Source organism: Diaphorina citri, unplaced genomic scaffold, assembly GCF_000475195.1.
Source record: "Diaphorina citri unplaced genomic scaffold, Diaci psyllid genome assembly version 1.1 scaffold621, whole genome shotgun sequence".
In the NCBI taxonomy this organism is placed as follows: domain Eukaryota; kingdom Metazoa; phylum Arthropoda; class Insecta; order Hemiptera; family Psyllidae; genus Diaphorina; species Diaphorina citri.
This window is the reverse complement of record NW_007378054.1, coordinates 150,199-164,262: the sequence shown is the minus strand read 5'-3', so window position 1 is coordinate 164,262 and position 14,064 is coordinate 150,199. Positions and strand designations below refer to the sequence as shown.

General features: G+C 37.8%; 1 protein-coding gene across 1 annotated transcript in view; it reads right to left on the bottom strand.

The window, feature by feature from the left end:
• Positions 1-3,092: 3,092 nt before the first annotated feature.
• The window catches only part of LOC103510603 (alanine--glyoxylate aminotransferase 2, mitochondrial-like), a 25,008-nt gene continuing 14,036 nt past the window's right edge, over positions 3,093-14,064 (bottom strand). Inside the window, exons 3-7 of the mRNA XM_026824612.1 lie at positions 13,590-13,774; positions 11,309-11,491; positions 8,905-9,034; positions 3,816-4,106; positions 3,093-3,636 (exon numbers count right to left, since the gene is read on the bottom strand). Of these exons, the coding sequence (XP_026680413.1) occupies positions 3,337-3,636; positions 3,816-4,106; positions 8,905-9,034; positions 11,309-11,491; positions 13,590-13,774 (1,089 nt within the window). The 3' untranslated portion in view covers positions 3,093-3,336. The remainder of the gene's footprint in view (positions 3,637-3,815; positions 4,107-8,904; positions 9,035-11,308; positions 11,492-13,589; positions 13,775-14,064) is intronic.

Genomic DNA, 14,064 nt, shown 5'->3' with positions numbered 1-14,064 from the left:
TAATTTGTTTAATATTCAGTTTATTATTATTCTTGATTTGATTTTTTAATTTTAATTTCATGTAGGTAATGATTTAAAATCAAGACTAGAGCCCGTTCTCCCTTTATTCCCAATATAGTGTGCAAGTCACCCATACAAAGTGAAGAAACAAAATGTTTATGATCAAACTAGTGGTTGACCCGTCCTTTGTACGGGACCACATTTCTTGTGGTTGTTAAGAAGAGTACTCGGGGTAACATAGGCTACTTAAAATTGTCACATTCCATCCTGATTCAAAATGGCGGCGGTACAAAGTTATGCCTATTATGCTGCTCTGTGGGACATGTCAGGGAGCGCGTAGCGCGACCGTATGTGTGTAGTGGATGTGTGTGTGTGTGTGTGTGTGTGTGTGTGTGTGAGGTGGGTGGTGTGTGATGGGTGTGTGTGGTGGATGTGGTGTGTGGTGGTGTGTGTGTGATGGGTGTGGTGTGATGGGTGTGGTGTGATGGGATGTGTGTGATGGGTGTGGTGTGTTTGTGTGTGGTGGTCCCGTACAAAGGACGGGTCAACCACTAGTCCTCAATATAATTTGAGAATTTGACCACAGTAATAGTATTAGCCTAACATATGGTCCTAATTTCGTGACAATACGTGGAAAATTAACGGAGTTATGATAGGGGTAACAAGCGGGGCCCGTCCCCCCGGGAATTTTTCGATCTTGGTTAAGGAAAATCAATATTTATGTACCTACCTATTTTATTTAATACTAGCTGAATTCCGTCGCTTCTACGGAGTAGAATAGAATAGAATATACCTTGTTTATACTACCAGCATAGGACTGAAAAGTCCCTTTACTCTCGCAGTCTAAACAAGGAGTACCTAAGTTATTCCGCGGGTATCGGGTAATACTTGCAAATCCTGCAAAATCCCACACGGGATTGGTCAAATCCCGCGAGATTCAAAAGCCTGCGGGATTGCAATCCCTACACACGTAGCACTGGTCCTAAGGCCTAACCAACTTTTAAAACTATCACCAAATCAGTTAAAAACAGACATGATAGGTCGACCAGGTTTGGATAAGTCCTTCTATGGGAACAGACAGAGTGACAGACAGAGTGACAGACAGACAGACAGACAGACGACACCGAGGCGAATACAATAGTCCGTCCCTTATACCTTTTTATGACTATCGTAATAATAAAGGAAGGACGGACTAAAAATCGCAATGTAACAACGTATGTTACAAAGTGAAGAAACAAAATGTTTATGATCAAACTAGTGGTTGACCCGTCCTTTGTACGGGACCACCACACACACACACAAACACACCCCCACACACACATCACACACATCCCATCACACCACACCCATCCCACCAGCCCACCACACACACACATCCACACCCACCACAAACACACCCATCACACACCAACCACACACCACGCACCACACACACACACAAACACCCATCCACCACACACACCACCACACACACCCACCCACCACAAACACACCCATCACACACCAACCACGCACCACACACACACACCACAACACACACCACACCCATCACACACCCACAAACCCATCCACCACCCACCACCACACACACCCATCACACACACGCACCCACTACACACATACACACACACGGTCGCGCTACGCGCTCCCTGACATGTCCCACAGAGCAGCATAATAGGCATAACTTTGAACCGCCGCCATTTTGAATCAGGATGAAATGTGATAATTTTAAGTAGCCCATGCCACCCCGAGTACTCTTCTTAACAACTAAAAAAAATTCATCAAAATCGGTCGAGCCGTGTTCTCGTGAAAAGAGGACAAAAACGGGTCTATCAACAAAATAAGCCATTTTCTTCACGTTTTTGAACCGCCGCCATTTTGAATCAGGATGGAATGTGACAATTTTAAGCAGCCTATGTCACCCCAAGTACTCTTCTTAACCACCACAAAAAATGTCATCAAAATCGGTTGAGCCGTTTTCTAGTGAAAAGAGGACAAAAACGGTCTATTACGCCATTTTCTTCACGTTTTTGAACCGCTGCCATTTTGAATCAGGATGGATTGTGAAAATTTCAAGTAGCCTATGTCACCCGGAGTACTTTTCTTAACAACCACAAAAAATTTCATCAAAATCGGTCGAGCCGTTTTCTCGTGAAAAGAGGACAACCAAATGTTTATTTAGCGTAACAGACACATACATACAGACAGAAATTTTTCTAATGTGATTTTTGGAATCGTGGATGCATAAGAAGTAAGAATAACTAAAAATTTCACGATTCTAAGCAATGTACAGACAAATCTACAATTTTATTTATATAGATAATATTTTGCAAAGATATCTGATTGACCTCAAATTTATTCAAACCTTTTGATGTGATGTTTCACACATAAGAATATGTAAAGAAAGATATGAGTTCCACAAGACGAGACAAGGCTTTTACCTTTTGTCTCCTCTCGATTTGGGACAAGTCTCGCATGAGGAATGAGACGAGATGTACCTACTTCTGTCTTTCAGTACCTCTGGATCCACCACTGGTGTATATCACATCCCTGTGGTGTAGGGGGGCTGAGCATTTAGGGATCCCCGCGTGCACTCAGCCTCGTGAGGACAATAGATCAGTTGCGCTTACTTGGGTGGTGTTTCAAAGTCATAGAGCAGGAAAAATGAGGACCAACGGAATTTTTCTTTTTCTTCTACGACTTCTAGATCCCGAGATAAATCGATTTAAAAAATACCGGTAAATCGTAAACTTTGACGTCACGGCATACGCTCCCGTAGGCGATGATGTCACATCAAATGTCCCGAGCAAAGCTCCCTTGCAGGTAACGCATTAATGTGTTTGTGCGCATACGTTTCTGCGCAGTTCTTTCTGCTGCTCCGCTAGCGTGCTTGCATAGTGGCGCTACCTAGCGGACAAAAATAGCAACTGCGTTAAGTCTGACGTCACAAATCTTTGAACTTTTTCATTATAAAAATTGAATTTTCGACCTTTTACAGTTGTTTTTTCGGAGTTTTGACCTCAGATTTGGATTTTTCCCAACTTTTTACATAGGAATCGACCATTTATTTATAATTTTTACCCATTTGCAACTCCTCCATTGAGTATCTACTTTAATCAAGTATAGCGACCACTGGCGGCATTTCGAGTGTAAAAAGATTATTGAAATATGGAAATTGATTGCAAAGAAAGCACTTTGAACTTTTAGTAGGTAATGCTGTGATATCCACGAAAGTAGTGAAAAAATCTCTGCTTTAACAGAAAGGATTCAAGATTTGATTTGTCGGTACTTTTGTTCCAAATGCATAGTGCAAAAAATAATGTCACGAGCCCTTCTTTATACAACTCGTAGATATCCAATAATTTGAGCACTCACTTGTTTACAATTATACTGTAATTCTTCATCTTTGATAACATCCAGTACAGTACTAGCAATGACACATCCTACTGGATTACCACCAAATGTGTTGAAGTGAGCCGCCTTGGTAAGAACTTGCGCTATTTCTGTTGTTGTTACTACAGCGCCCATGGGGAATCCATTAGCAATGCCCTTAGCCATAGTGACAATATCGGGACTCACACCATGCATTTCAAAACCCCAGTAGTTATCTCCCGTCCTACCAAATCCAGTTTGAACCTGAAATGAATACGGAGATCATTAACTTTCATCAGCTGTATAACTGGAGCTGCAATCTGCATATAGCTGATGAAACAACACATTTTTGAACGAGAAATTGGATTAGCAGTCCATTGATAACAATTAACAAACGCCTTGCTTTTAAATACCCGTTGATTCACTCTTATCCCTACTCTTACCTCATCACTGATGAACAATCCATTGTTAGACTTGATGAGTTCGTATGCTCTACGTAGGAAATACCGGGGAAACTCTTTGACTCCAGATACACCCTGTATGGATTCCGCTATAAGAGCCGCAGCTCCTGTGATGGGTACATTATATTGGAATGCATTGACCAGTTGCTCGTAGAACTTGTTGCTGGCTTCACACTGGTTGAGAGGACATGAGCAATAGCGTGTTGTCTGTATAGGGGAGTAACGGCAACGTTGTCCTCCCCAGATACCACGGTACACATCCGGGTGCATCGCCTGAGATAGAAATAGAATCTTTACTGCAAGTTGTCCTCCCCAGATACCACGGTACACAGGGAACGCGAATGGGATATGGGAAAAATCGGAAACTCCCGAAATTACAAACCATTCCCGAGATATTGACGTTTTTTTAATTCCCCATAAGTATTACACAGGGAACACCGTTTGAGGCCAGAGAAACTTTTCCTACGTTTTTCTCTCGCTTTTTTTTTTATCATTACATGAAAGTAAAATCAATAAATCAAATCAAGAATGATAATAAACTGAATATTAAACAAATTAGGTAGGTACATAGGTACTGCTTTTCTCTAATCACTACGGGCTGAAAAATTCGCGGAGAGACGGACCCTGCTTGTTACCAAATTTAATGATTTAAAATCAAGACTAGAGCCCGTTCTCCATTTATTCCCAATATAATGTTCAAGTCACCCATCCATTTATTGCCCTTGCTCGGCGTAACTTAACATAGATGGTCTTATCGTCCCGAAATCGAAGAGAGAAGGAAGACAGGATAAGAGAAAGCCAGCCGTTCCGAGAACGAACATTATCTCTTAACATACATAATTATGTACCCTATCCTCCTAAGATGAAGAAACTAAATAGAAAGATAGATACCTAAAGAGTTAAAGAAAAGAAAGAAAAAACCTAAGGAAAATTAAGGTTGCTGGCTGTTTCATGGAAATACCACTGAGTAAGCTCGAAAACTCGGATCCAACCCAATGGCACTCCCAGGAACCAACTGACCTGGATTCGGACACCACTTGTTTCAATAGCTTGAGGGCTGGTGAAACTAGAAGCCAGCCAAATAAATGGGAAGATCTAAAAGTTAGAATGTAAGAAAAGATCAAAAAAACTATAGCTGTACCTTGGTTTGAAAATATGCTGGATAACTTTCCAAGGAAGCTGAAATAAAATAATAGGAGAGCACTTGCTTTCACCCCAAGGGTGAAAGCAAGGGTGTCTTGACCATAGTTGACCAAACCAAAAGCGTACCAAATGAGGTTCCAATGAAGAAACCAATGTAACAGAATAGATCAGAGATTCAGAAATATAGTATGAAATTAAAATAAGACGTATACCTAGGACTGAGCAGTCCTTATCAAGCTGAAAAGGAACCTAGCTAAGTAAAATGAGAATAGGTATTGCATTTTAAAAGGTCTTTGGTATGGGTCCAAAGATAACAAAAAAAATTTGGTAATGAATTTTTCTGATGAAGCCATTGTGTAAGATTTTGTAAAGGTAAAAATCCAATTTTGATCTGCAGCACATGCCCCTAACTTTTTTTTTTTTTTTTTTTTTTTTTTAATATTCACAATAAGCGAATCAAATCAATGCAGTCGAATTTCCATGAGATATTTGGTAGGTATCTTCAGTTAATAAGCCCCCAAAAGAATTAGGACATTTAATCAATTGATCCCAGGCTGATGTGAGGTAAGTAAATACCAGAACAAATAGAAGATCCCCCCAAAAAAACAATTCGTGTTGAAAAATTAACGTCAAGAGTTACCCTCCACAAAAAAGTACTGATATAAAAAAAGACGTCAATGTGGGACCTCCCTTCTACATTAGCTCTTATAAACAAAATAATAATTTTCCATCACTCCTACATCAATTACCTTGCTGTTGAACCATTGATCCCGGATTACGAAACCTAGATTTTGAATTTTTGACCACAATACACTAATAAAGATAACAATGGTAATTGTTTTGTAATTTTCATCTGTACGCGCTCCCTGACATGTCCCACAGAGCAGCATAATAGGCATATATCTAAAACTTTCTCGCTTTGAGTTCATAGGTCGTCGCGACAAATTTCGAGAGCAGAGCTCATTTGTGTGAGAAAATGTGATCTAAAACTTTCTCGCTTTGAGTTCATAGGTCGTCGCGACAAATTTCGAGAGCAGAGCTCATTTGTGTGAGAAAATGTGAAAAAAAAATCCCCCAAAAACCAGTTGTTTTGGATTTTTGGCTTTATGGTTTTCTGGACAGAATTTGCACCACCATTTTCGTGATCCTGGTAAAAAGACCTTTAATTTGATATACAGGTCGACCAGGTTTGGATAAGTCCTTCTATGGGGACAGACTGACTGACGGACAGACAGACACCGAAGCGAATACAATACGAGTAGTCCGTCCCTTAAACCTTTTTAGTCCGTCCTTCCTTTATTATTATAATAGTAATAAACAAGCAGGGCCCGTCCCTCCGGGAATTTTTTAGCCCGTAGTTTATTCGATCATGGTTAAAGAATACCTTTGTACCTACCTAATTTGTTTAATATTCAGTTTATTATCATTCTCGATTTGATTTTTTGATTTTACTTTCATGTAATGATTTAAAATCAAGACTAGAGCCCGTTCTCCCTTTAATCCCAATATAATGTTTAGGTCACCCATCCATTTATTGGCCTTTCTCGGCGTAGCTTAACATAGGTGACGCTAAAACCGGTCTTAAATGATCGACTGAAGTGTTACCTAAAACTTTAGGCCAATAAATGGATGGGTGACTTAAACCTTATATTGGGAATAAAGGGAGAACGGGCTCTAGTCTTGATTTTAAATCTTTACATGAAAGTAAAATCGAAAAATCAAATCAAGAATAATAATAAACTGAATATTAAGCAACTTAGGTAGGTTTATAGGTACTGATTTTCTTTAATCACGATCGAATAAACTATAGGCTAAAAAATTCCCGGAGGGACGGACCCAGCTTGTTTATTACTATTGTAATAATAAAGGAAGGACGGACTAAAAAAGACTATACGTTATTTTTGGTCGCCAAACCTTGATTTTCGGTGTTGTTTTCCAGGACTCACCTTCCTTGAAGAAGTTCTGATTGGAGATGTTGTTCTTGAGCAAGTTGAGCATAAGTCGAAGACAATCTTCCACTACAATACCGCCATCAGCATATCCCTCTTCCGATATCACGTCAAACAATCGGTCAAACGCACTTTCGAATGCTACAATCTTCTGAATATTGGCATTCCCTTGAGTGAGAGAGATGAGTAACAGAAGAGCCTGAGACAAAATGGAATCAGGTAACTAGTAGTTCAGTAGACTGTGGAAATCAATCGGAAAGAAGAGACCAAGCAAGAAAATTTACTTTGTGCTAAAAGTCAGCTCCCATGGCGACCCGGGTTTGATTCCCGGCAGGGTCAAAAAGTTTGTATCATGTAAATGATTGATTTCGTGACTGGCTGTTGCGGGGCCCACTCAGCCTCCTGAGGAAAATGAGTAACAACAAGCGCAATATAAAAGTGCATAGCAACCGGTGGCAGCGCGGTAGGTACTCATTGAGTGTTGGCATTATTAATTGTTTATTAAGATATTTGGAAAATCCTTCAATGCTGCAGTGAGCACCAAAGTTGTGATATAATAACTCAAAGAAACATATTATTTATTGTATAAATTGTTGACTCACATCATTTCGTATGATCTCCCTGCTATCTTCCAGCAAATCCATTAACTTGGAAACACCCATAGGACTAGTCAGAACAATTTCCTGAATGTTTTTCCTCCTGAAAATTAGAACCTTTCAATTAATTATGAAAATAAGTTTCTCATTGATTCTCTTCTTGAACACCACTTTCGTAAAAAGGATTTTGAAAATTTGGACCGATTGCAATACTTTCATTACTAGTATAGCTCCGCTATACTGTAGTAATAGAAAGTAAAAATTAGTAATAGAAATTAAAAATCTGGTGTGAACATCACACGCTCTTCTATTACATTTGCAGAATACGTATTTGAAAAATTAAAAATTCCTTCCTTTCTAAAAATTTTTCGACCATTTTTCGGCCTCCTACTTGACCTGCAGGCTGCTTTAAGAGCACATTAACCGGACATGAAGTTTGACCACACCAGCAGATGGGAAATTTTGTATACTTTAATTTTCAGGTGTATGCTTTAACCGTAGGACGCACGGTTTAAGAGTTATAAGCGAAAAACTGAAAAAAGTGCTAAATTTCGGCCATTTTATGGCGGTTTTTCCGCCGCCATAAGTTCTCCCCTCAACTCTTGAGATCTTAAGTTTGGTTTTATACTTCTCCCACCATACTTAACAATCCTATGAAAAAATATCTTACATTAAGGGCAAATCTGTGAACTGTGATATCCCAGGACCCAGGCCTGACACTTAGCTCTGCTTCGGTGTTGTAGTGGTCAAGACGCTCGCCTGGTAAACAGGATAGCCTGGGTTCAATCCCAGCCAAGGTATGGAATTTTATCTATATAAATAAAATTGTAGATTTGTCTGTACATTGCTTAGAGTCGTGAAATTTTTAGTTATTATTACTCCTTATGCATCCACGATTCCAAAAATCACATTAGAAAAATTTCTTCGATGTCTCTTACCGTTTATACGAAATAAGGGTTAAGCAACAATGACTTTGGTTAATATCAGGATGGGTGACTATCCGATTTTTAGTCCGTCCTTCCTTTATTATTACAATAGTAATCCCGAAAAGTACTACCTACATGTACTTAGTGGAACATGAAAAGATTGTTGTAAAAAGAAAGTAATCAATAAATCTATTATTATTATTAACCCACTTCTACATAGACGAGCTAGGGAGATGCGGTTTTCACCCAAAATTACACGCCCCGAGGACTTCGCGTGTTCGCTACGCGGGGTTGTGTATACGGTCACGCTGCGCATACAGGGCGTTCGGAAAAAAATCGAATGAAACTCACAAGACAGATTTTTGCAATGTCTCACATCCGCGCCTTACAGACACGTACCTCTACATTTGAACATTACCAAAATCCTCTACAAAAACAAGGATACGATTAAACTTACATGATGAATGCCTGGTGCATTATTCCGAGGAAATTTATATGTTGCCAGAGCTGTCAGTGCTTGTGTCAGATGTGTGCCTCCGTGATACGCACTGTTGAATGCTATAACATCCTGCTTTTTCGTATACAACCTGTGGAAAATGACAATCTATATTTTTAAAATAAAATTGTAGATTTGTCTGTACATACAATCGGGTGTTTCCAAATATATGAGACCTATCTTATAGCAAATTTCGTTTTCTTTTCAATGGTGTTATATTTTTTTATATAACAATATATGTAAAGTATGTATACAGGGTGTCCATAAATAAACGAGACATTCAAATATCTCGAAAACTAATGAAGATAGAAAATTCGTGTTTTCGCTAATTGCCCTAACTTTTTGAGGGACATTTAATGGTGACCTCTGGAATTTTACCAGGTGTCCCCTTCAAGGTCATCATTCAATAGGATAAGGAAAGTCGTGTGATGTTCACACCAGATTTTTATTACTATTGTAATAATAAAGGAAGGACGGACTAAAAAGAGTTTCCAATTAGACAAGATAATAAAAATATCTCATGCACGTTTTTTTGTAGAATCTATAGAAATAAAATTGTAGATTTGTCTGTACATTACTCAGAATCGTGAAATTTTTAGTTATAGGAGTAAGATCCTTATGCATCCACGATTCCAAAAATCACATTAGAAAAATTAAGTGAACCAAGATGTCAAAGTAGTGACAGATTCTTTGGGTATAACACATCAAAAATCTTGTGCTTACACTCCACAGCAAAACGGCAAAGCTGAGAGAGACCTCAGAACTATTGTAGAAGGAGCTCGCACTGTCCTGTACGCTCAAAATCTTGGTTCGTGAAATTTTTAGTTATAGGAGTAAGATCCTTATGCATCCACGATTCCAAAAATCACATTAGAAAAATTTCTGTCTGTCTGTCTGTCTGTATTTATGTATGTATGTCTGTCTGTTAACACCGCTATACCCGCGGAGCACAATAATCACTCACTAGAGGAAGAAAAACAAGATTTTCCAGGATAGCAGAATTCTTACTGAAAGGTCTTGAACGAAGAAAGGCCTTAAAAATGAAACTTAATTAACATTTTGGCCAACAAAAAGTAGCACATATGATTAAAAACAATATTTGGGATGTCCCCTAGTAATATCATCCGTATTGAACATTTAGAAGCGAAGTTATGGACATTTTTCGAAATGTACAAGTAATTTTGTGGGTGAGATCGGTGGCGGGGTATAATCTTTTTGAAATCATACAATATTGAAGAAATAAAAAAAAAGTAACAAACCTGGCGAGCAGTATAGCCAATTCATTTGCTTCGCTGCCACTGTTGACTAGATAGACCATGTTGAGATGAGAAGGTAAGGTTTTGATTAGCTTGTGAGCATACTCATACATGACGGAGTGTTGATAGAGGTTGGAACAGTGAAGTAATTTGTCTAGTTGAGACTTTGCTGCCTCATTGACTCTTCTAGAAACATGATAAATCAATCAGAGCTTTTTGGGTGGTATTCATGAAAGGAAAGTAAGTATTAGGTACTTAGTGGAAAATCATTGTGGCAAAGAAAACAAGCTGGGTCCGTCCCTCCGGGAATTTTTTAGCCCGTATTTTATTCGATCGTGGTCAAAGAAAATCATTACCTATGTACCTACCTAATTTATTTAATATCCAGTTCATTATTATTATCATAATTAGGTATTATTATTATTATTGATTTGATTTTACTTTCATGTAATGATCTAAAATCAGGACTATAGCCTTTTTTTTTTTTTTTTTTTTTTTTTTAATGGAACCCTATATTTTTGAGGTCAAAAATGAAATCAGCATAAAAAAATAAGTCTATTCTATCTAAAAAAATTATCAAAAATGAGCACAATGATCACTCACTAGAGGAAGAAAAACAAGATTTTCCAGGATAGCCTAACTTTTTGGGGACATTTAATGGTGACCTCTGGAATTTTACCAGGTGTCCCCTTCAAGGTCATTTTAAGGTCAACTTTGATTTTTTAAATGGAACCCTATATTTTTGAGGTCAAAAATTAAATCAGCATAAAAAAGTAAGTCTATTCTGTCTAAAAAAAGCACAATAATCACTCACTAGAGGAAGAAAAACAAGATTTTCCAGGATAGCAGAATTCTTACTGAAAGGTCTTGAACGAAGAAAGGCCTTAAAAATGAAACTTAATTAACATTTTGGCCAACAAAAAGTAGCACATATGATTAAAAACAATATTTGGGATGTCCCCTAGTAATATCATCCGTATTGAACATTTAGAAGCGAAGTTATGGACATTTTTCGAAATGTACAAGTAATTTTGTGGGTGAGATCGGTGGCGGGGTATAATCTTTTTGAAATCATACAATATTGAAGAAATAAAAAAAAAGTAACAAACCTGGCGAGCAGTATAGCCAATTCATTTGCTTCGCTGCCACTGTTGACTAGATAGACCATGTTGAGATGAGAAGGTAAGGTTTTGATTAGCTTGTGAGCATACTCATACATGACGGAGTGTTGATAGAGGTTGGAACAGTGAAGTAATTTGTCTAGTTGAGACTTTGCTGCCTCATTGACTCTTCTAGAAACATGATAAATCAATCAGAGCTTTTTGGGTGGTATTCATGAAAGGAAAGTAAGTATTAGGTACTTAGTGGAAAATCATTGTGGCAAAGAAAACAAGCTGGGTCCGTCCCTCCGGGAATTTTTTAGCCCGTATTTTATTCGATCGTGGTCAAAGAAAATCATTACCTATGTACCTACCTAATTTATTTAATATCCAGTTCATTATTATTATCATAATTAGGTATTATTATTATTATTGATTTGATTTTACTTTCATGTAATGATCTAAAATCAGGACTATAGCCCGTTCTCCCTTTATTCCTTTAGGTCACCCATCCATTTATTGGCCTTGCTCGGCGTAGCTTAACATAGATGACGCTAAAACCGGTCTTAAATGATCGACTGAAGTGTTATCTAAAACTTTCTCGCTTTGAGTTCATAGGTCGTCGCGACAAATTTCGAGATCAGAGCTCATTTGTGTGAGAAAATGTGAAAAAAATCGACCAAAACTGTTTTTTTTTTTTTTTGTTTTTTGGCTTTATGGTTTTCTGGACAAAATTTGCACCAATACTTTCGTGTTTCTGGTAAAAAGACCTTTAATTTGATAATTTGATATATAGATCGACCAGGTTTGGATAAGTCCTTCTATGGGGACAGACAGACAGATGACACCGAAGCAAATACAATAGTCCGTCCCTTATACCTTTTTATTACTATTGTAATAACAAAGGAAGGAACTTGTAAAATAAAAATACAAATAAATAAAATTAATTAATAATAAAGGAAGGGCGGACTAAAAATTTAACATTTGAATTTAGAGTAAATTGGTACTACTACTTATAGGTAGATTTGATTTAATTAATTAAGTATGTACAGGGTGCGGTGCGGTTATTTACTTTTTTGAAACTTCGATTTAAAAAAGGCTGTTATTCTTACCTGATGATTGCTGTTCAGTTATTATCAAGAAATGTGGGAAATTTGATTTTATGAAGGTTTGAACAGTCCACCATTCAAATTACGACCGTTATTGACGCTATAATTATACACTCTTTAGGTGATTTCTAAAATTTCGCTCTACTTTTCCAACATTGGAACAGGTATAGGTATACAGCCCATTTCGCGGCGAATGTTGATAACCCCGTTAGGTTTCCTCAAATCCAAAGGTTACAATGATCTTAAAAGAACAATTGAAGAGCTTAAGCACAACATTCGCCGCGAAATAGGCCGCATACCTGTTGCAATGTTGGAAAAGTAGAGCGAAATTTTAGAAATCGCCTGAAGAATGTATAATTAAATCGTCAATAGCGGTCGTAATTTGAATGGTGGATTGTTCAAACCTTCATAAAATCAAATTTCCCACATTTCTTGATAATAATTGAACAACAATCATCAGGTAAGAAAAACAGCCTTTTTTTTCAAAAAAGTAAATAACCGTGCCGCACCCTGTACTTTACATACTTCAATGTTAAACCATAATCAGGGATTTGAACCCGGGTGTAGTGGGAATTACCTTAAGGTACACAATGTACATTATTATCTAACTAGGGTAAAATCTGTCTACTCCTTTGAATGGAGGCAAATTGTATCGTTAATGGCGGTCGTCATTTGAATGGTGGACTCCTCAAACCTACATAAAATTAAATCTCCCACATTTCTTGATAATAATATTTAACATTAATCACCAGGTAAAAAATAACAGAATTCTTTTAATCGAAGTTTCAAAAAAGTAAATAACCGCGCCGCACCCTGTACAGAGTGTTAAAGTCCGGGGACCCCTGAATATTTTCTGAACGGCTAAAGATGAGAAGCTGAAATTTAGGGTAGTGTTTTATCTTCTAAAATACCATTTTTTAATGTAGTTGCAAAATTTAGGTCGGCCCCAGGGGGCCCAAGTTTAAAATCTTAAATAAGAACCCCCTACTTCGCCTTTTATTCACTTCATAATTTGTGTGCTCATAGTACCTACCTTTCCCCTCATTGCAACTTCTCATCTTTAGCCATTCAAAAAATATTCAGGGGTCCCCGGACTAAATAAACACTCTGTAGGTATATGCAAAAGCATGCATCATATGCCAACATGCAAAATCCCCTCCCTAATTATAACAAGTACTCACGGATGACAGTGGCCCACACTAACGGTCACTATGCCGGCAAACATATCTAGATATCTCTTGCCATTGTGATCGTATACATATTGCATATGTCCCTCGCTAATAAGCAGAGGTTTGCTATGAAGAGATTTGATACAGGGGACAACATTCGCTTCCTTAATCTTCTGGACAATATTGTAGTCTAAACCCTGGAAAATTGAAGGCTCATTATAAGGGTGGTTCTCTGAAACTGGCGCAAAAACAGGTCAAAATAGAAAGTAAAAATGGCAGAGGATGAATTTTAACTAATAAATTTCAAAATTCACTTTTCATATTGCTTTTCCACTCTACTATTTCACAGTGTACCTCGACACTCAGTTTTTACAATAATTTCCAAAAAAAACAAGCGAGGCCCGTCCCTAATTTGATATATAGGTCGACTAGGTTTGGATAAGTCCTTCTATGGGGACAGACAGACCGACCGACCGACAGACAGACT